We start from the raw sequence: 23,190 nt of genomic DNA, 5'->3' as shown, positions 1-23,190 counted from the left end.
CTTGTACTTGCCCTGATATGCAAAATACTGTCTAGACAAACAGTCCCTGCTCCCAAAACTTAAAAATTAAGAAAAGCACACACAACAAAGTATTGTCAGAAAACAGGGGTGGAAAATCCAGGGAGAAAAGAAGAACACGGGCATATGGGATTATTCCTCAGTGTCTTAAAGTAACAGATCAGATAGCAAAATAGTAAGTGATAATGTAGTAAAGGTTAGTAAGTGCTTACAGTTAAGTCACTTGAAGAGATCAGACAAATGCTCATTAACAGATTCCCATCTTAAGCCAGTCAATAACTATTTTGGACAGACAAAAAGGAAATAAAATGTCTACCAGATTGCTTCTTAGTGGTAAAAGCTCATCATAGGACTGTTCTGTAGAGCTTAAGCAATATTCATGACTCAGCAGTAACTGACTGCTTTCTCTCTAAACAAAAAAAATAATGCAACATGTATCTCTAAATTTAACTTAAAAAAATCAAGGAGAAACTAGCAACTATTTGGTTGAAATTAATTCTTGCTTACATTCACAGCTCATTAAGTCCTCCTGATCTGAACAGTAAAATGAAGAAACCTCAAAGAAACAAAGAATTTTATAGTGCTACATTTGGAACAACTGAAAATGGTCTCAAAGACCAAAGGAATAGCACATATCCTTTTCAACGGACAGATGATGTTCATGCTTCAGTTGGGCTTTTTTTTCATTGCTGACACAGGTGTCAAGCAGTAACAGTTCACTCTGCTTCCCCAATAAATGTTTAGTCTTCCACTAGATAGCCAGTCATACAGGATAAATAACTGCTACAGGAGCCTTAACTGCTTGCATAAACAAAAGTGTAACTTTATGGCCCAATGCCTCAACAAAATAGGAATTGCGAAGAATTTACTTTTTATTCCACATGATTGTAGAAGATGACTATAAACTGTAAACACTGTTAATACTTTTACTTGATTTATTCCTATATAGTTTATTTCACATATAGCAAATTTCCAAAATACTATTTTCAAGAAAAACAAACTAGAATTTCTGCAGATCTTCCCTTATAACTACATCTAGATAGACAACATTAAGAACAAGGCTAAACAGTATTCTACATTGCATGTTACAATTTCTTTAGGGCGAAGAAGAAAACAGAAGAACCTCGACTAGAGTTGCTAGTTCACATTTTGTTACAATAAGCAAGGTCTCAACTAAATTTATATGAGTCCCAGGGCAGATAAAGTGAACTATATATGTAAATCTATATTCTTTTGTCAGAACAAGTAAAACTTCAAAAACACTGAAAGAAGAATGTTGTGAGTACAGTGGCATATAAAGGTACTATAGAAGAATCCTTTTGTCTCAACTCCAATATCAAATCATTCCCTTTTTTTTCTTGCATTATCATGAAGTAAAAACCAAAACCCAACCAAACAGGAAAAGAAAAGAGGATGACAGCAGAACTCACTGCTATATGTAAGGAGACAGCTGGAATATCCTAGCATTGTCATCACATAATCTGAAATTAACTTCCAAGAATTAGGAATATATTCTAAGATACTAGTCTGAGGCTATACAACTGAGGAAATTCCAAAGAATTAGACCGTGGTCTTTTGAGACAGCACTGATCATCTTTTTTCCCCTTGTGAAGTCAAACAGTAGAACCTCCACTGAATACAATGAAATGTGAATTAAGCTAACTCGCTGCTTCTGTAGACACTGCACAATACCTTAAAATTTACCACATTTTTAAAGCACAAAAAGTTACTGGAAGTTATTATCAGCCAATGTTTCAGGAGGAAAGTCTTTTCACCTATGCAGAAGTTCAACTAACTACTTTTTTTAAAATTTGCTTTTCTTGGGGAATACAAATATTCTATCAATTAATATTTTGCTGATGGAAATTAAGTGCTGTACATGTACACATGTAGGCCATGTCTGTGCACTAGTTTGGATCCCAGTTTAAACAAAACCTGCACCCTAGCTGCCTTACTTGTAACTTTCTGACACACTCCACTCTAAACAGCCTTATAGGCATGTAGCAGTACCTACAGTCAGAATGTGCACCACTCGCAATGCAACTGTGCCCAGAAATTCCTTCTTTCACGTAAAGAGCCTCACCTTATTCAGGAGGATTCAAGCTGAAGGTTGGAGAATATGCCTGCCCACAGAGGAAATGAGTAGCAAGCTGCATATTTGAGGTAAACAACTAATGAAAGACACAGAACTGAGCCGTACAGAAAAAGATGAGGAGAAAACAAGCTTTTTTTTCCCCCAAGAACAGTAGTATCCTGAACTTCTAAATGAATTTCTGTAGAATACATTGATGACTAGTACTTGTGTTTGCCATGTGCTGAGGAAAAGGAAGGCATTAACCTCACTAAAAACATCTTGCCTGAAGGGTTCAAAAGGCCAGCTATAAGAAAGTTTGCCATTTGGCACAAAGAAACAACTCAATCTGGGTGAAAAAAAAAAAGCCAACCCTATCTGCAGAATATGATGATAAACTACTGAAGTTTCACAGATGTACTCCTACTTGCTCTTTTAAATAACTACAAGTGACCATGTATTTCATGTGGCTTAATGTCCGGTAACGTTCCACAGTTCACCAATAAAACAGGTGGGAAAGCAGGCACATGTAAAAGGGAACAAAACGGATGTCCAGTTAAATAAGGATCACTGATAATAAGCAAATAGCCACTGTAAGTTATTTCTAGGAATAAGTCTTTTTATAAGAAGTTGTCTGCTTGAAGCATCTGTTTCTTTTTCTTAATCAGAGTTACTATGTAGTCTTAAATCCTTGTGTACATTAAGGCAATGGTCATGGCATTGAGACACAGAAGTTTTCCCAAGTCATCAAAAATCTTGATATGAACCTTCTAATAATCTGTAAGACACTCATATTTTCTCTTTGGATTCCCAATCCATGTCTTTTTTAAAGTTGGGGAGAAGAAGAAAAAAGGTGAAGACTGTGGTTACATTCAATAAGCAATTAATGCTCTTCCTCTAACTTCCAGCTGACATATTTCTATACAGTCAGCTGTACCCCTTTTCTAACTGATTTCAGCGACACAATGCAGGCACAATCCTGAAAATGTCCACGTTTTACTTCTCATGACTAAGCAACCCTACAGACTTGAAAAGAACTTGGATGTGCGTCTACTCAATAGGTAACATCAAGTTAAATTTCTTCAGGAACAAGACTTACCTTGTTAGAACATGTAAAAATGTGAAATTTAAATATTAAGAAATGCTGTTTGCATCAAAGAAGCCCTAAGAAAATTGAGCAAAAAGTACAAATAGAAAAAAGAAACTGATACTTCAAGCTGGAAGAAATAATGGAGCACTGGACAAGAAGGCACAGTAAAGGGAATAATTCTTATTCACAGACAAAACTAGTCAATGAAAAACTTCTTTTCTAAACTAAGGAGCCTTGTTTTTAGTTCTCAAACTATTTATACTAAATACAAGAAAGCAGTTTGATTATGGTCAGCCTCAGCTTGCATGTCCAAAACATGCCTCAAATAGCACTGATATTATTAATTTTGTAATTAAGAGGAAAGGAAGGCAAGTTAGCTCATTGGTATTTTACTTCAAAACCTTTTGACGATGAATGTCCATAGGTGGTAAATTTTCTAAGTTCTGGAGTCAGGAAAGACTTATACACCTCCTTTTGAAAAAAAACCGATAAAGCTGAAGATTTGCTTCATTGAACAGAATGCATCTGTGTTATCACCAAAAAACCAATTAGAATCTAATTGGAAACACACTCACCTTCAGTTTGGTCTGCACACCTCTTTCCAGAAATTCTGGTTAAGATAATACATTCTAAACCAAATTAATGCCCATCTTTCCTGTCCTACCCTTTGTTTCTTCAATGACCTCATAGAGCTTGACTTATCTTCCACTAATTAGGAGAGCAGTTGCCAGGTTTTCACTTTCAGAGTACAGATAATGTTGTTATCTCTATGTGGGACCCAGTTCTGCAGTATACTGGAACTGCTCCTCCTAAGGAGCTATTTTGACATAAATTCTATTAATGAGAAGCATTTGTTTCCTTAATGTAAACTATGTGTTCTCTAAAAACTATCCACGCTTGACAATTAAGTTCCATGCAACTTTGGTCACAGCAAGCTGTTCAAAGCCGTGCTGGCATAACATTATTCACACAGGGTATTTCTAACCCTGACCAGTTCATCACACCTTCAGCTTGAAGCTCCTACAACCTTTACATCTATTCACGTATACCGATCAATGTCCCTTTAGCCAGGAAAGTGTAAAGCAAACAGATATAATACCATTTCTTATGCATGATAATCTCTTTTAATATCTACAAAAGACTTTAAGGAACAAAAACCTAAAGGTAAGCTCTGAAATTCTGAAATTGATAAAGGCACCTGTCTTTTTTTTTTTTTTTACATTTGGCCTTTGTGCTTTCACATCAGAGGTTAAAAATATGTGAATACAGGTGAAACATTATTGAAATAATAATTAAATAAGAGTTTAAATGCTAAGTCACAAACTTTAAAAACAATACTATTAGAAGTGTTTTGCTTCGATTGTGTATTATGTGAAACATTCACAGTTACTTAATGACAACTTTTACTGCACTTCTAAATGAGTAGCTATCTTCAAAAATACACTTCTCATGATTTTATATCAGACACAGTTTATAATTAAAAGAGTAGAACAATTTGTTTGGGTTGAAAAGACATTACAAAACAAAGCACTTAAAATTATTGAACAAAATATTACAGCCAGGTATTTCAGATATTTGAAATCACCTTTCTTGGGTCATGATTCAAAGACTGTGATACCTGCCAAGAAGGTCAAAAAAGGCTAACAACCCTCAAATATGTATTTTTTTTAAAGCAAGGCTGCAACTACAAAAATGGATAGAGTAGAACAAACATCTTGAAACAAATATATTATGAAGTGAGGTATGGTAGTGCTGAAGTGCTACAGTGGAGATCAGCAGACTCTTGACTGCTTGCTGCAATCTTTTGTCATATGACCCTTTCTTAGATGTCCAATGGCCACAGAGAAGATACATTCAATTAAGCAAAAACTAATAACAAGATCAGATATGAATGAGTATATCTGGCAATTTAGAAGGCAAACTGTAAGTAAAAAGGCAAGCATCCAACTTATTAATAATAAATACATTTTCAAGCATTTAACATTATCAATATTTTAAAAAGAATTTAAACAATAAATGCAACTATTTTATACAGAACTGTACCATTTATTATACACACAAGTATATCAGTTCCCTTTGTTTACAAAGGCTGGTTACAGATATATGGAATGTTACAGTACCATCTTGCATAAAATTTTAGTACAATTTGTACTTCAAAAAAAGGGTGCAAAACACCAGCCTAATAAATCTGACTGAATTGAAATATTTTTAATTACATCATTAACACATACACAACAAGCTGTACATAAGCCCACTTTTCAATCACCACTTCAAGATACTGTAGCAAGTACATTAGATTATAAAGGATTCCAACTATTCAGTTAAATTTATTAAAGGTTTGCACTGCTACTCACTCTGGAACCTTTGAGATATAGCCTGTATTCATGAATTACTGAGCTCTTGTTAGTACAGTTAAAAGGCAGTCAGCACTGGTTGCCAAAGTACTAGTCACAAGAGATTTCCTCAGAGAAACTTCACCCGGGAACAAACATTTTTGGATACTTTTTTTCCTTCAAGAATAAAAAAAAAGGTTTTATGGGGTCAAGACTCTCCATTCTGTACCTTGGATGCTGGTGGGTGCATGAAGTCCTTAAAGGGAACCAGTGCCTCTTTCAGAGCAGAGCACACTTCCGAGGATGAGCAGGTGATACATTCTACTAAAGTCGGGTACAGGGCAATAACTTGTGCCCATGTGTTAGCATCAACTGCAATGAAGAAAAGAACAGACTGAATCACTTACTACTGTCCAAATTCTTACAATGGATTTTTTTCAATACCTGTAAAAATAAGGGCACATTTGGGTGCCTAAACATAGGTACCTAGTGCTATACAGACACTACGACATCTGTACAGGGCTCTCAGATATGATGTAGGATTTTAGCAGGAGAGCCATACTCTTTTTTTTTGCAGCAGCAGCTGGAAGCCAGATGGGATATCCATAAAATGGCACCACACACCTGTGTTTCTACATATGAGTCATTCACTGTGTTTTCTGGATGAAGAACTGACAAACTGAAGATAATACTTTTATTAAATCTGCAATCCACATACATTTTCTGCCTACTTTTCTAAGCTATTGATGGAAAATTGAATTGGACACACATTTCACTTTTGGAAACTTGTCAGCAATGAAGCCTTCTATTAATTTCAAATCATTCCAGATTACAAGAGCTATAGAAAGCAGAGGGAGAAACACTGGACCAAGACGCAAAAATATCCATGGTAAGGTTTGCTAGTGCAACAAGTGAAATTAAACACTGCAGCATCAATCTTATTTATTACGTCACTTCCTTGCTTATCTCTGTTTTAGCTCTGTTTTCAAAAGAGAACAAACTGCTGATTTCAGACATGAATAATTTTCTTAAAGAAATAAAATTATTAAAAGCTAGAAGAAGTGGGAGTAAAGTGATTCTCTACTTTGTCCACTGGTTCTCTTCATAAGAAAGCATGCAGGAGGTTTGGCAATCACTGCCACATACGGACCAGGTGAAGAATTTCTCTCATTGCAGGAAGAGGGATGTGGGGAACAGTCCAGCTGAGTTGGCTACTCTACCCCTCTAACAGAAAGGCCCACCAAAGTAGCACTGCAGTTGCCTTCAGGGTTCGCCAAAAGGCTTTATGTGTCCTGGCATAGTTCTGCCCTCAGCCTTTTGCCATCAGCCTTGGAAACCACATTATCATAAACCTGGCTGCTCAGTGATGCTGCAAGTGAGGCACTGCCTCTTTCAGGAAACCACCTGCCTGTGCTTTTCTGGAGAGGCGGGTTTCTTTGTTTGTTTCAGGACTGAAAAGTTCTCTTCTGTTCCTCATAATATCAAAAGCAGGGAGGTAGAGGGAAGTGTTGTATATGCAATTCAGTCAGAGTTTCAGAGTCCAATACAGCTGGTTTAACTAAGACTCCTAAGTTTTCTGGTGGGAACTCTTTACGCATACAGTAGGTGCAGCTTACAGGAGGAACAGGACACATGATGATACGTGAAGTTAAGGTCTTCATTTAATTCAGCCCTTCATATACATCTGTCAACCATTTACTTGGGCATCAATGAGCTAAGACATCTTTCTCAATGCAGGGGACAGGAGGTACTAGAGCAGGAAGAGAGGGAAAGCAAGACTCCACTAAGTATCTAACAGCCTACCCATGCGTTTAACTTGTACACCCCTTTAACTGCAGAGTGAACCTATGTGAACGTGATCCACAGCAACCTATAAAGGTATCATGAGAAGAAAAAAAGATCTAGCAAGACTACATATATTTCAGAACTCTATTAACACTTTCTGGAAGGGTTTTTATTTGTTTGTTTTTAGAAGACACCAAGCTCTATCTAATAAAAGACACCATAAATTGAAGTTTTCTATTTTATTAAACATATCTTGGGACCTTATACTTTTAGGTATACTGGAAAAACTTTGTGGGTTGTTTTTTTTTTTGGTCTACCTGCCACCTACATATACACAGAATTACAAAATACTGCATCTTACAGATCACACTTTTATTTCAAATTTGTGTGAAAATTACTGCAGGAAAGAATAAATATGTCTTTGTGGCAGACATAAGCTTATCTTGTTTAGAACCATGTTGTTTAACAATAACTTACCATTTTCAGGTTGAGTTTTTTTAAGTGAATCTATGAGAGTACTGACAGCTTTTAAAACAAAGATGATTTCTGTTACTTGTTGCCTACAAAGGGAAAAATGCACAGTCAACTACTCATTTTTGTCTCAAGAATGTTAAGTTTTCTGTGAAGCTTACACAACATTAATAAACCACATAATGGAAACAGCTGCAATGAAGCCTACCAAAAAAAGGATATTTAGAGATTAAGGTTATCATTTGTCTTTAACTTTCCCACCATCATCGTTGTCTCAGCTAAGATAGCTTTAAATTTGATACTGGAAACAGTAACAGCATACACATATCAACCTGAAAATATTCATGTACATGATTAACTGTAACACAAAAATAATCAATTTCATCATTCATGATCAAAACCTTCAAAAGTTAAGTGAAATTTAAATAAGTTCCCATTTAAAAGAATTTCCTGGTACTTCGGTCCATTTTTCTGTTTCAAGAACAATTACTTAAGTAATGATTCACAATGTTACTGTTTGGATATTTTATCTTATTTTTGAGGAGACTCCACCTCTCAATTTAGAAACTATACATAGCTCTACTGGGAATAAAGGGAAACCAGATTTCAGAAGTATTATGTTATAGATATCAGAAACCTTGTTTCAGTAACTGAAAATGATAGTTACTAAGTCATATTCCTATTGTCTATGTAACAGCACTGAATACAACCATTATTATTTAAAGCTTTTTCAACAAAAAATTAGTATCAACATTTTCTTTGAAACGTCTTCCCCACAAACATTTCCCTGGCTTTAAATTTCACCCCCCTCCACACACTATTTTTTTAATCATTGAAGGATATTGTGAATGCAACCTTCTTCTCAAAGTACTAGTAATACCTTTCATTTCCTAAAGACGATGTACCTACCGTGGAAGAGGACATTTGCCACTCAATCTCTCATCTTCTATGTAGCGATGCAATACATCCTGTGACCTTTTCAAGAGCACAGAAAGTGCCATTCTAGAGATGTAGCCTTCCTGAGGAGTTGTGACTTTATTACTGAATGAAAACTGGAGCAATGTTTCAAAACACACCTTAGAAAACTCCTCTCTCATTCGAATATCTATTTCGGCTTCTGTCAAAGTAAAATGTCGTATTTAATTGTGCAGGGTGCATGCCAATACAGTAAATGTTGCATTTCAATCAGTTTATTATAATTTGCAAAAAGGTTATTGCTCCTCTAGTATTAAAAAAGATTAACAGTGATAAGAACAAATATTAAGAATACATTCTAAGAAAAGGTGACTGTGCAACAATCACGATAGTTCCAAAAATAAAAGATAAAATATGCAACACATTCAGTAACATGTCACCTACTTGACATTCCTTTAATAATAAAATATACAAAATCAATTAAAAAGCCCCAGCAACCCCAGTTCCGCATCATAAGTACTAATATTTGGTACTGTACAATCCAAATATTTTTCTCTGTAATGGCTTATGTCCATTTTTTTCATCTTTCCCAAAAAACTATAAGTGTTTTTTCTTAAAGGCAGAGAAGGTATCTGGTTAGGTACACCATGTAGTTACATTAAGGTAACTGCATTTTTAAGAACAGGATATTATGTCTGTCTTACAATTGCCTGAAATTATTGTTAGAACTACTTCAGCTGGCACAATGCAAAACAGACTATGTAGAAAGTATGAAGTAACATAAGTACAATATTATATATGATATTGACCAAGAAGTAAGGAAATAATTTTTTAAAAATTGCAAGGAATGCTTGGCAAGTTCCATGAAATAAAATATAGTTCATAAAAACAAGCCGGATATCAAACAGTCTATACTGAATACATGCCATGGAACTTCAAGTTTTTATCAGAATAAGTACTTTCAACATTTTCAATACTTTCTAGTAGATTTAAACACCATATCTTTTGTCATTCAGGTACCATACCTGTAAAGGAGGATGACTGAGAATGTATTGAGCCTTTATTGAGCATAGTCATTATTTGACCAACAAATTCCTTAGGAATAAAATTAGCATATGGCAGTATCTCTGTGCTGATAAGCTGCACCACCTAAAATAAATTAAATGTATTTATATTGGTTTTCTGAATATTAAAGTTGTAATTCTAGTATGAAGACGACAGAAACATTAAACAAGAGACATGCCTAATGAAACTTCACAAAATCTTCCAGTGCTAGCTTTTAAAATTTGCAGATATGTCCAGAATTGTGGTCTTGCATGTAACATTAAACCCGAAATAATACACACACCCCCCACCACACTTTTGTCAAAGCTTCTAAAGCGGTTATCACTCAGATTTCCACTGACATTTGAAGTATGTTCTTCAAATTGAATTTATGGTTTTGAAAAGAGAAGATCTAAGATTAGGAATCTCCCTCTCCCTCCACCCAATTCAATATCCTCACTCTGACATTAACATATATAGCACATGCTTACAATGTGACATCTGAAAAGCAGAACAAGTGAGTTAATTATCTAAACGAGCTTAAGGCAAAATGCACATTAAGTGAAATGCTTTCTGTCCTTGGTCTTGATGCTCTCATTCAGGAACAGAGTGGGTTTAGATCTCCATAAGTTAGTGCATTAGATCTCAGAGTTCTGCTCACTGCAGACAGAACCGCTCCCGCTTTTCATCCAGACATCTTTGTGTCCCAGCTGCCACTCTGGAGAGATGACAGGCAATCAAACCCACAGGTATTGCTATGTCTTCTCTGCAACTCTTCTCCTTTGTACCCCTCATCCCCAGTCTGCCACATCCCTTTGTCCTGGAGTAAAAGGGGACCAGTCCCTCTTCATTCCAAGTATCATCATCTCTTAATTTTCTTTGGCCTTATCCAACCAAACATGATCGCTTTTACAATTACAGCGGTCTCTGTACTGCACAAAAAGACATCATTTCTTCATTTATGCACAAGCTTTCCAGTATTGAGAACACATCTAGAGGGCAATAAGGTCATTGCTGACTGAATGCTCCCCCTCAACACAGAAAGCACTCACTTTAGGTTTAATTGTCAGCTTCCTCTGTGGTTTACAATTACCTGTGTAATTGCTTGGCAATAACATAATAAGGAAGAATCAGGTAATGGGTTAGAGGCAGAAACAGATTCTGGTTTAGCCACTTTACACTGTTTTGAACTTGAGTGGACAAGAAGCAGTTTTTGGCATGCCGCTTCCTACTTTTTGCATAACTCCAAAGCAGCCGAATACTGAGCCTATGAATTTCCTGTCTTGTTTTCAAAAAGGAAAACAGTATCACAGAAAAAATAATGAATGGGTAACCTTTCAACAAATTATTTCAGGACCAAATGCAATCTGTGAATGTCACTATCTCGTTTTGTTCGACAGTATATTTGTTTTAGTCTCCTTACCTCAACATCAATACTCTCATTCTTCTGAAATTCTTGAATTGAGAGATTATCAGGAGGTGTACTAAAAATGAACATACTACGTTATACTTTTAAATTCACAACACGTGTAAGGAGATAAATATGGGAAAATGCATTACATTTAAAGTTATTACATGCATCAAGTTGGTACTATTATATGGTAATAATTAACAGTTTAGAATAAAATCTTACAAATAATGATGATAAAAGTGATTTAAAGGAAAAAAGTAGTAAAACACTAAAATTGAAGAGTTACAACTGATGGACCTGATTAAGGACTTGCATCACCAACACCACTTCTCATATGCATCTCAAAGTAATCTCTCGTCTTACATGTGCAAAAGTTACAGTATCTGTTCACATGAGTCTGTGAAGGTATCATCAGGGGATCACAGTTTATTACATTTTACTTTTTCTCTCACTATGCAAGATAAGATATATCTTGTATATTGATTTTCAGCAGTACATCTATAAAAAACTTAATTTTAATTTTACATTTTCTTAAGTGAAACACGTTTTTCATTAATGGGACATTACTTTGTCTTTTTCCTTGATAACTGAAATGATATATTTGTTCTCATTCTTAATTAATTTTATGAACAGACAAACCCATTTTACAAACAGTAATTCTGAAGAAATTCAGAACTTTCTGCAGTTCTTCCATTGTATATAACAATGTATTTACAGATGAAATATCCAAAGTGATTCAACCATGAAAATTACCCAATTTACCCAAAACTTTATCAGATCCTACCTTACCTGCTTGTAAATTTGGAAATCTTGTACCATTTGATTAGATGTTTTATGCCAACCACCAGTCATGCAGTTTTCTCCTGTGGAGTTTTATCTCATTTATTGAGTCCTTCCTTGTACTTACTGGACTACTCTTTCAGTAAATTCAAATTTCTTTCCTTTGCTGGATTATGCTTCTGCTAAGTTATTGGGCCAAGTTCCTCAGCAGGACAGAAAGAGTAAAGGCCTCCTACTTAGACAGCAATCAACTACTTCAGCTGATGTGCCTATGTCAGTGTTTTAGTTTGGATCAGACATGGGCTTTTCGAGTTAAACTTTTAGACATACCCGTTTATAAACCTTGGTTCATGTCTGGTCATGGAGTGCATAGAACTGGATTTATTTTCGATGAAACTAAACCAAAAAACGTACTCCAAGCTCTCATAGATGCTTGCGTGACGAGAAGCCAGACTAGAGCTACTCTGAAATAAAACACCCGAAGTGAGCATTCTGCGGGCGATGGCTCCTTATCATGAACTGTTTTGCTCTACAGATCTGCTTCTACAGCTCCTTGAGGAGGGGGCACGGAATCAAAGAAGGTCCTTCACACAATAGTTAAACTCTGAAATACCTTGCTTATAATCCCATAATCATAGGATTGCCTGCTAAAATCTACACAGATTAAACATACAGTTGGCAAAATTATTAGAAGAAAAATCAATTACGAGTGAATGACAACCTGTGGTACAAGAACTTTCTGAGCTACATAAATCGGGAAGCTGAAGGAGCATATCATGAAAATATCACTGTGTGGTCACCTTGTGCTTTTCCTTAGGTATCCCACTAATCCAGCAGAAACAGCAGACAGGTCTAGATATATGTCTGTTCTGACTTAAGTTATGCTGTTCTCGTTTTTCTGACATAGAGCAGAAGTCAGAATCCTCATGCCTACGTCTCTCTGAAATTTAAAGACAGTTGCAAAACTCACTGGATTGCAGGTTCAGTTTCTCCATAGTGTCTGATTTGCACTAAAGGTAACATGTTACTAGAGCTAATGGAATAACCAGTAGCATTAACAACAAAAATCAGAGACAAGGCGCTATAAAAGGTCCGTATAATTTCATATATTGCATTCTCTCCTTTTCCCATAGTTTTACTTTTTGTCTTTTTAAAATAACTATATAACATCTTCCAGCTGAGGAACAGTTTGGAAATTTGACCATTTGAAAGGAATAGTTAGAAATATTGGAATTAAGATTGCCTGTGGTACTTCGACTTGCTGCTGTTGTGTATGATGCATCTTAAATTAGATGATGCTTTTTTTTTTTTCCTCCAGAGAAACCATCTGATTAACTACACAGAACGGTCACTGCTGAGAAGGAAGGAAAATGATAGATTCAATCTGCCACAACATTCCCCGCCTAATTTATGGTGGAATAGGCAGATGCAAGGAAAACAGAGCTCTGGACTGAACAAGGAACCAAGCTGTTCTGTAAGCAGAGGAATCAGTGCAGCATTGTAGTGACAAGCAGACTGGCATCCTCTGGCCTATTCCCAAACTCCCTCCCCAGCCCCCAGCTTTTCCTCCAGCCCATGTCCCTCCCCAGGAAACAACAGACATGTGGTGGGTAGTGCAGAGCTAAGCACGTGCTCACTGGCAAGGCAGCTGCCAAATATATGATTGTGGACCTGTGCCAGCCTTGTCTCATAAGGGTACTCATCTGGGCCTGTCTTCTCCAACCCACTGCCAATTTTAATGAAAGGTTTAAGAACTTTAGAGGCTTCTAAATCTCGTTCAGATCTGGTTAGTTTAGCTAACAGTTGGGTTTCTTTCCCCAGTGCTCCTGTATGATGCTGACCAAGTCAAATAAGACAGGCTTTTTTCCAAGATAGGCTTTTTTCCGCCCCCATCTTCTGGGTGCTTAGCCTGAGACAGCCAAAGTTCAGTCTGCACACCTACAGCTAATTTTCAGTTTTGACAGTTATGACAGTATGTACCAATGTTCGTGCTTGAAAAATAAATATATCTCCCTTCCTCAAAGGGATTTTATGAAGATAACTTCACCCCTGTCCGTGAAACACTCAAGTGTTACCTGTATGACTAGAAAAAACCCAAAGAAGAAAATATGAAATACTGTATTTATTCTTGGTTTGTGTGTTAAGCAGTCAGGAAGTTTGGAGTTATATATTGAAAACAAAGAATAAAATAAAATATTAAGTAGCTGTTCAGTCAGTACCTTTGGTAGCACATAAAGAAGTTAACTATGCCAAACATTTAAATAGTAATGTAAACTATTATGATGCATACAAATGCAGGTCATGTTGAAATAGATGGGAAGCTTTCATTCTAACACTTCCTAATTTACGACTGACTGACTTTCTGAGCTGAGGTTTACTTTAAAGAGGTGTTAAGACCTTTCTGTCCAGTCATCCATATCTGATCTGCCATATATGCTACAGATTATGCTACATACTTGTTCATGTAGCACATTACTCCCAAGTAAATAGATTTTTTTAAGTGTCTATATGAAACATCTATCTAGGGGCCAAAAGCTTTGCTGGTCTGATGCAGTACAGCCAAACTGTACCAGAAGGGTCAAAAGCCGGGGAAGATAAGAGGCAGTGCGATGCAGACTGTAGCTATGTGCAGGCTGTCCTAGGTACAGAGCTCCCAGCCGCTGCCCACTGTCTAGGGAGGGCTTTAGAGCCTAATAACAAAGAGCTAACAGCTACCCAGAATCCTGCTGTGCACAGCAGCACGCTGCTCTGAAGCATCTTTTTGGAGAGTATTGATTTAATTCCCTCATGTGAGCACAAACTTCTGCTCTAGTAAATTATATATACACACACGTTTGTTGAATTTTATTTTATGTAACGGCTTGACATGCTTCCATGAAAGCCTCTGGGAAAGAAGAATGATATGAAATAATAAACAGAGCAGCCTCTTACTAGAAGACAACTTTGTGTAAACTAAGTTACATGAAATGTATTAATTTTTAAATGTCATTTTGATTCATAATAAAAATCAAGACTATTGAGCCTCCCGAGCTGTAACTTGCTTTAACAAAAAAAGAAGAAAAAAAAAAGCTGAAACCTATTGGTTGGAAATTGTTAATTCTCTATGACAGTAACACTTTCCTTTTTCATTTACCTGGGCTCTTTTGGCTATATTTGAAATTTCTTGATGTACAAAGCTGCAGAGACCATTTCTGCTGTGCTTTGTACTTTTTAAACATCAATGAGCATCTCCTCTCATTCAGCCCCATAGCTGGCTTGAAATCCTGTTTCTGTCTAAAAGACAGAGGCAAGACCATGCAGAGGAGGTTCACTATTTTAAACACAGAGATTCACAGAGCTTTAATTTAAGGGTTCTAACCACAGTGACCTCTTGCCTAACCAACGCCAACTCAGTTTCACTGGTGGAAGCAATATTAGGCTATCAACCCGTGCGATTTCTAAGACCACGATGATTAGAAGAATTGTAAGTTAGACTATAAAAATGTTTAAAATGTTGATTAAAAATTTAGAACATCAGTGAAATAGAAAGAGTTTTATCTTTCTACTCTATCCTCAGCCAGGTAGAGTCTTGGAGAATACGCATACAAAAATGAGACAGTATGCACTGGGCTATTTTAATGAACAAAGCTAAAGGGAAAAACTAGCCAAATCTGTTATGCAGTGTTGCTAGGAGGACTGACTGCAGAAAGACATTAGCAAGTTTTACAGAGATGCAGATGTTTCATATTTAGAACCACCCCAGCAGTGGTTCTAAATTCTTCTAAGCAGTCAGCTTTGAAGAATAAAGGTTTGAAGAGCAGGTACAAAAAGAAGATATTTACCTAGCTTGCATGAAGCCTGGACAGACGATAGCACGGAACATGTAGAACATTAAATAGTGGAAAGTGTGGATTACAAAAAGGTATACAGGAGTAAGGAAGAAAAGTAAGTGTCTTTGTGACAAAACATTTCAGTTTGCTTAAAGCAGAGAACTTAAGAAAAAATTACAGAATGCCAGCATAGGAAAGTCAATTTTCAGTTCTAACTGTATTCAGGTCTAACTGAATACATCCAACTGTATTCCTGCCACAAGGGATGACATGTTGGATAATGGTAAAAATCCAGATAATGCAGTAATGCTGTTACTCTGTCTCACCAATAGCCTCTTGGGGTGTCTCTGAATTGCATCTTTCAAATTCTTTGCGCTCCAGAACATTTTCACTCCATACTGGTCTTCAGCAGCGTAGCCAGATTTGTACACTTCTACATCTGACTTAATAAACCCCCTGTCCTGCATGGCCTATTTGCAAGTTGGAAAGCCACCAGGGGTGACTGACTTGCAGTCACAGTAAGCCACAGTTATGGTCAAGCAGGGTCACTAAAACCAAGTCAAGTTTACAAGTCACTAATCTAACTAAGAGCACAGGGTGCTCTCATCTTCTCATCTGTGGCTTGGTTAATTGATTTTGGCGATGTGGACAAAAATCCATGTATTACCAAAAGTTTTAAAAAAACACAACTCATTGTTAATATAAATACATCAGGGAACACACTGAAAACCAGTTTTTCTATCACCTAGCTGGCCTAAAACAAAGGACCAACATGGACAGTTGGAAAGGAAAGCGCATTCCCATTGCCTTCTCCTATAATCTGAAGGTTGACATGCACCTCAACTCAGCAATAAATTTTAGCTGTTATTTTCAAAACAGTGAATAGGTTCTCCCAAATTACTCTGGAATAAGACACCACTATGATTAACATGTATTTTCTATCAGAACTATAACAAAGAAAAAAAAAAATCAAAAGAACACAGTAAATTTAAAAATTCTGAATTCAATTTACTTAGAAACGGAACAACTACAAATGTAAGAGACTGACTATACTGCAATTGCAATCCATGAAAAGCCACAATTTAGAAAATTTTAACACAAAAGGGACAGGTTGCCCTATTTGCCAAGGCTAGTTTCACAGCATCTTGCACAGAAGTGCAAAGGACTTAACCAAAGGAAATCAGAAGAGAATTACCTCAACGTGGGGAACTTCCACAGCTATCTCTAGAGCCCTCCTTGCATCACAGTGAGAGAGGCACGCTTCAGGAGCATTGTGAGGGGGAGGAGGAGGAAGAGGATGAAGAAAAGGAGAAATGACTGCTATTACTAATTGTCCTGACTACTGACATGAGGCAGATGTACTCCCTTCTTAGCTTTAACTTTTTCTAGGACCACAAGGCTCAGGCTGACAGAACAGAAAGGCTATCTATCCTAAAGCTACCAAGGGATAGGGCTCTAACTGTAAGTAGGAGAACCATGCACTTGGTAAGACACACTGCTATTTAGAAAAAGGTGGACATTGCGGGGGGCAAAGAAAAACCCAACCCCAAACCAGATGTTCAATAGCCACAACATATAAGCAAAAATCATCTACTCCTAACAAGCTGGGAAACAGTAATGATAACGGCCATTAATTAACAGGCCAAATTATCCTGCTGTAGCCATATGGTTCTATAAACCACCAGCCTATTTTTAATATTTTAAATTCTTTTGAACCTTAAAGCTTCTAAGTGAGAGAACAGAAAAGTTTCGTATAACTTTTCCAAAAACATCTTTAATTCTGATGAAAACGCTGATCTCCAAACCACATTTTATACATATAGAATACACTTTTGTCTCTGAAGAGGCAAAACCAGACTTAAGTGAACACCGACAAGTTTTAGGGCATCATAAATATTCACAGAAGTACTATTTTTCCTTTACCTCCAGAGAATATTCAGCCATGTATGACAGCTGGCAAAAGCTATTAGAATTAACGCCAACAGTGATTGTTTCTAGTAAGCAACATGTTAAGATGGAATTTCTATGGCTGGACAACTTTCAAGAAAAGTATAAATCAGTCACTGTAAATTAAGAAAAACAGACAACATATTTGGCCAAAAAGGTCATGCAGATGACAGTGGATTATCTTGAATTACATTGAAGATCTGTGATAATCTTCCTTGGATTTATGAATGATTAATACCCAAAAACTGTAGCAGTGCCAGCCTGGGTCAGCTAAAAACATGCAAAATGGATATGTTTCATTTGTTTTGCAGATATTTAGGAATAATTCATTTACAGCAAATAGTACTATGTATTCCCAAAGTAACTTCTAAGTCAACATACATTCTTCTACAATCAGCTGAAAAACCTTCATTTTAATTTTGTAAACCCAACAATGATATTGATTATGGGTTGTTAACTGATCTGGACTGCCTCTTTCAGAATGGCAGCAGGACTACTAACCACAGCTGAAAACAAACCCAGACAAGATACTGCAAAGATTATTTTCAATTAAAGAAACAGTGAAGCATCAAAACAAAAACTTAGATTAAAGTGTCTTTTATGTAGTCTTGATGAGCTTTTCTATTTTAAGGACCTCCTATTTAATAATATTTCTTTGAAGTAAATGCAAAAACAAAGGAAAGGTTTTTCATTCAATTGTCATGTAACCCTACTGATGAAATTCCAAACCCATTCATTATTAAAAACATTTTCACTAACAGATGTGTCTTTAAAATTAAGTTTCATTGGTATTTATTTTTTGTCTGTTTTGGGCAAGCTGCTACTTATTCATCATTAGTAAATACAGCTGTGTTTGGTTGCTGATTTTTGTGTGTTTGAAAACTATACACACACAAACACACAGCATATTAGTGTTAGGTACAGAAGAACCCTACTGTTTTCTATTAAAAAGAAAGACTGTTACTGAAATCAGCATACACACAGAAAATCAGGGAATTAAATTTTTCATATTCCACATTGTCCTTTAATCCGAGACACTATTAGATATACTTAAACTACTCCTAAAAGATGCTTACCCACAGATGTTCACAGAAGATGGAAATTCCATACCACTCCTAAGCAGTCTTCTACAATACCTTACCTTCCTTACAGTAAAAGCTTTCCTTAATGTCTAGCCTAGATAATCTTGCTGTACTGAAATCCATTTTTACCCATTCTCAGGGGACAATAAAAATTCTTCTCTGGAGCAATCTTCTACCATATTCTGAAGACCTATCATGTCTTCCTAATGATATATTCTTTTGGTTGAACAAACTAATAGATCAGATTGTCTAAGTCTCTTATTGTTATTATTTTTCACTTCTGGACTTTCTCAACCTGCCCACATCTATAGTGTTCCATTCTTGAGAGATTATGCATGTACTTATACATCTGCCTGTCTGCCTAGTTATAAATCTGACTATTTAGCTACACTTTTCAGAAAGTATTATAAATAAAGCGTGGTTAATTATGAAGGTGCAGTCAATTTATCTTGGGTAGAAACAAATGCAAGATAACTACGGGCTTCTCAGTGAACTGCAACATAAGAAATAATTTTCCAAAATTCATTGTAAGTGGAATATTTCAAGATGGAACTCAAGAGAAATACATATAGTTAAAGGTGTTCACCTTAACTAAAAAAAGTTATTGTTGCAATTCTGTTCAAAGTGAAAAAAGGAACAAATTGAGCACACATCAGTAACTCTTTATAAAATCTACAGTAAACGTCCTTGGGAGTCCATACAAATTCCTTGGCCTAAACAGAAAGGTTTTGCCTTGTATTCAGAGGTCCATTGAGCTCCTTCTTGCTCTGACATTTCACATTTTGAATGAAGATTTTTCTACTACTTTCTAAAAAGTATACTTTTTTGAAGTAGACAGTCTGGTTACCTTTTTTTCTTCATTCATTAAAATAATTTTCAGATATCACATATCTCTAAAGATAAAGCTATTTTTACTGAACTCTACTGACATATTTACTGAACAATTTACTTACAAGTATTTTTCAGTATTAAATAAAAAATTAAGAAAAAAAAAAAGGGAAATTGTGTTTACCTTTTGGTGAATAAAAAGTCTTCAAAAGTATTTGCTAGCTCTGGCCACATACTGTCAAATTTTCCAGAAGATGCGTGCTGCCTTGCAACAGGTAGTCCGATAGAAAGAACTTTGAGAAGAGAGGAAACAGCTAGCTTCCATGTGCTTTCAGAAGGACAAGAATATTTCAGACTAAGAGGTATTCTTAGTGTCTGCAAAATGAAAGTTAAAACAAAATTTATAGTTCCTCAGACAAATCTAAGAATACCACAGGTTTCTGCAGAAGATCTTGGCAGACACTGTCATAGATGATAGTACACATCCCTGCTGGTATATGAGATGTTCTTTTAAAAAAATAATTATAAAGATGATTTACCATATACCAGCTGGCTAAAGCACAGGTCTGTTGCCAAGTACAAGGTTAGAAGTCAGAGTTGATCCGTTACCAACTACACTACGAAATTACATATTAATTTTCTTTTCCTCTATTGCCATCCACCACTTCTGCTAAGCCTGACAAATGGGCTTTCCTAACACCTAACAGATTGCAGGCAGTTCATTATGATCAGTGTATTCTGAAGAGTTTAGTCCTGTTCCTAGAAAGCTATCACAAGTGCTTCCACAGTAAAAAAAACAAACCTCATAAATTTAAACTTTTCCTAATATGCAAAAATTGAACTGTATACGTAACCACTGCAAGACACCTGGTCACTGCTGACTGTTAAACCACACAAAGATTAAAAGCAAAAAGAGTTAGTGAAATTCTAAGAAAAAGGCTGCAATACAACTCAAATGTATAGCAGATGAAAACACAGCAAACTAAGTCTTTTAGATAGAAAGACAGCTTCAGTATCCATAAAAGAAAGTCATTAATGAGTTTTAAAACATTAAGCATATGTGCTATTTACACGAGATGTATTCCTGTCAGCATTGTTAGTCAAATTAACTAGAACCTGATACCAAGTTATCTTGGAAAACTAACTACTTAATTTACATTTCAAATACATAGTGACTAAACTTGGGTATGTCGCATAGGCCCCCAATGCTTTTAGTGAAGTTTCTGATTTGAGGAAAGCAAAGGGTGAAAAGAGGAAAGACTCACTCTTGCTCTCAAGTGTGAGTCAGTTGTAATTAACTCCCTATTGCCAAAAATTATGAGAGCTAGGATCTAACCCTGGAGGTAAACAGAATATTTTCTTCTGCTGCTATTGTTCATAGGGCTCAAATCTAATTCCAATATCAACATGGGCTTTAGGGACATGAAAAATAATTCTTAAAACATTTTCATCTACTGCAATAGATCACATCATTATCAACTGTGAACGTTAAAGAAAAGTGGTGTTTATATCAGTTTCACCTATCCCATTAAAACAGAAGTGGAAAACAACTGCATTAACTTTGAAATAAAAATATTTAATTCATAACAGATTCCAAATAATACCACATAACTATTTTAAACACATTCAGGTTTCTAAATTTCTGTACAGGAACAACCTGATGTCAGCCAAGTCACTACAAACAAACCTAGGTCACATACATTTTTTTTCCAGGCATTTACCACTACTTCTATTATTTACCAAACTTATTTGCTAAAATGGAAACAAGGTCAAAAAAAGTTGGGAGTTTGGCAATTTCACATTAAAGGCACATTTGTGCACCTGTAACATTTCATAGCTACATCAATGACACACAAAGTCATTAAAAGCAAATCAAAAGTAATAGCTAGAGCACACATCCCCAAAGTATGTATGCCAGTCTACAGAAATTGGTCTTTGGCCTTCAATGCCATATTTACAAAGAGGCCTGCTTATCAGATTCAGGTGCATAATACTTTCAAAGATTAATATTTTGTGGCCCAACACATTTGTTAATTTTTATCTTAACATTGAAATACTGATGCTGGCATTATCCACCCAAAGAACAATACATGAAGCCTAATCAATAACCTTGCAGCTTCAAAAGAAATTACTACCTGCTGCTCATCTTCATAAAATATCAACTTGTTTACTAAAACTTTAAGCTTTCCAGAAAGTGTTTATCAACACTAGCTCAAAATAAAACTCATGATTTTCAATATAAGCTCATTAAATGGAGAGCATATGCAGGACAAACTTTTACCTTAATTACGTTCTGAAGAACCTTCTCTGTTACCACAGCTTTATGGCAAGCTGTTTTTTGGTATAAGTCCACAACGACTTCCAACGATCTCTCAGCAAATGGTACGTAATTCAATGCTACCCATTCCGCCTAGGAAAAGAAATTAGTAACTTACTGAACTATTAATATGTGAAAACATAATAATTAAGGAACAGAAAATGTATGTTTTGCATTGAACTCTCAGTTTAATGCATGCAAGGTTTGCTAAGAATATGGTCCAAGCAACAAAACTGCAAATACAATGTAGTCTGACTATGAAAATGTACTCTACATTGAAGTAAAGTACGTTTAAGTAGGAGAAATGTTGCAGTCTAGGCAAGACAACTACATTAGGACAATCTTTAAGGAAATTTAACTCACCGGTGCAAATAGTTGTATCTAGTGTGATTCCATTGTGTTGCAGGACAAATAGAATAAGAAAAATTAATACATACATAATAGTTACCTCTTCGATTACACTGAATCAGATGCTCATGCTTTGTGAACAGCAGAGTACACAGATAAAGAGAGTTATTGAACATGTCCCATTTCTTTACAGCATGTGCAATTCAAAAATTTGCAGCTTGAGGGAATTTTCTCCATTCAAAATTATCGTGTCTTCTATTAAAATGGGTACCACATGTAGGACATGTTATTTTAGACTAATTCACTGGACAAATTCAGACACATTCACTATGTCTGGTGTCCAGGCAAGACCCTTCCTACATGGAGGAACACAAAATATAAAAGCAAAGTAGAATTCAAAGGGAGCAAATGAAGATAACAAAAGCACGTAAAAAACCCCTAATAAATTAACTTATTATACAACATGCACAGAAAAGTTTTTACAGATGGAATAAATGCATCTTGCTAAACAACCTATGTCTGAAGCTGAATTGGGTTCACCAGCCAAGTGAAACAAGCAAGTTTTCTAATTGATTACCTGATTATACTTTGCATTTGCGATATGCTTTGTTTCCAGCTGTCCATACTGTGGAGGCTTGCAGGAAAACTCTACAAAGGCCAACAGCTGGTCGAAGATTGCAGGATACATTATCTGCATACTTTCTGAGCCCACACATATAGCCTATACCAAAAGAAAATACAAAAGCTTGATACGTATCTTGAGCTTTTGTATTCAAAAATCTGCATCAGTGCAAGGAGCTCCTAAAGAAAAATTCCCGTATAAGACTACGCAAGAGTCATGCTGTATAAAACACAGTGTATAGTTCTAACACTAAGGAAAGTAAGTTTTGTTATTTTTATTAAAGTAAATTAAGTGGCAAGATAGCTGGATTTACTAAACT

The 23,190-nt window shown here is 35.9% G+C and overlaps 1 protein-coding gene across 6 annotated transcripts in view; it reads right to left on the bottom strand.

Moving 5' to 3' along the window:
• Window positions 1-23,190, bottom strand: part of MON2 (MON2 homolog, regulator of endosome-to-Golgi trafficking) — a 90,191-nt gene that overhangs the window by 4,654 nt on the left and 62,347 nt on the right. For 2 of the 6 annotated variants that reach the window (XM_041123816.1, XM_041123815.1), the window contains exons 27-35: window positions 22,827-22,970; window positions 22,265-22,282; window positions 21,866-21,994; window positions 19,769-19,959; window positions 11,151-11,211; window positions 9,709-9,832; window positions 8,678-8,885; window positions 7,775-7,857; window positions 5,742-5,884 (exon numbers count right to left, since the gene is read on the bottom strand). In XM_041123816.1, coding sequence (XP_040979750.1) covers window positions 5,742-5,884; window positions 7,775-7,857; window positions 8,678-8,885; window positions 9,709-9,832; window positions 11,151-11,211; window positions 19,769-19,959; window positions 21,866-21,994; window positions 22,265-22,282; window positions 22,827-22,970 — 1,101 coding nt within the window. Of the gene's footprint in view, window positions 1-5,204; window positions 5,885-7,774; window positions 7,858-8,677; window positions 8,886-9,708; window positions 9,833-11,150; window positions 11,212-16,922; window positions 16,988-19,768; window positions 19,960-21,865; window positions 21,995-22,264; window positions 22,283-22,826; window positions 22,971-23,190 lie in introns of those variants that run through there. The other 4 variants (XM_030013257.2, XM_030013259.2, XR_005932496.1 and 1 more) reach the window with 4 other exon arrangements.

The sequence above is a fragment of the Aquila chrysaetos genome, chromosome 5, assembly GCF_900496995.4.
Source record: "Aquila chrysaetos chrysaetos chromosome 5, bAquChr1.4, whole genome shotgun sequence".
NCBI classification, from domain to species: domain Eukaryota; kingdom Metazoa; phylum Chordata; class Aves; order Accipitriformes; family Accipitridae; genus Aquila; species Aquila chrysaetos.
The sequence above is the reverse complement of the archived record's forward strand: the minus strand, read 5'-3'. Positions and strand labels throughout refer to the sequence as shown.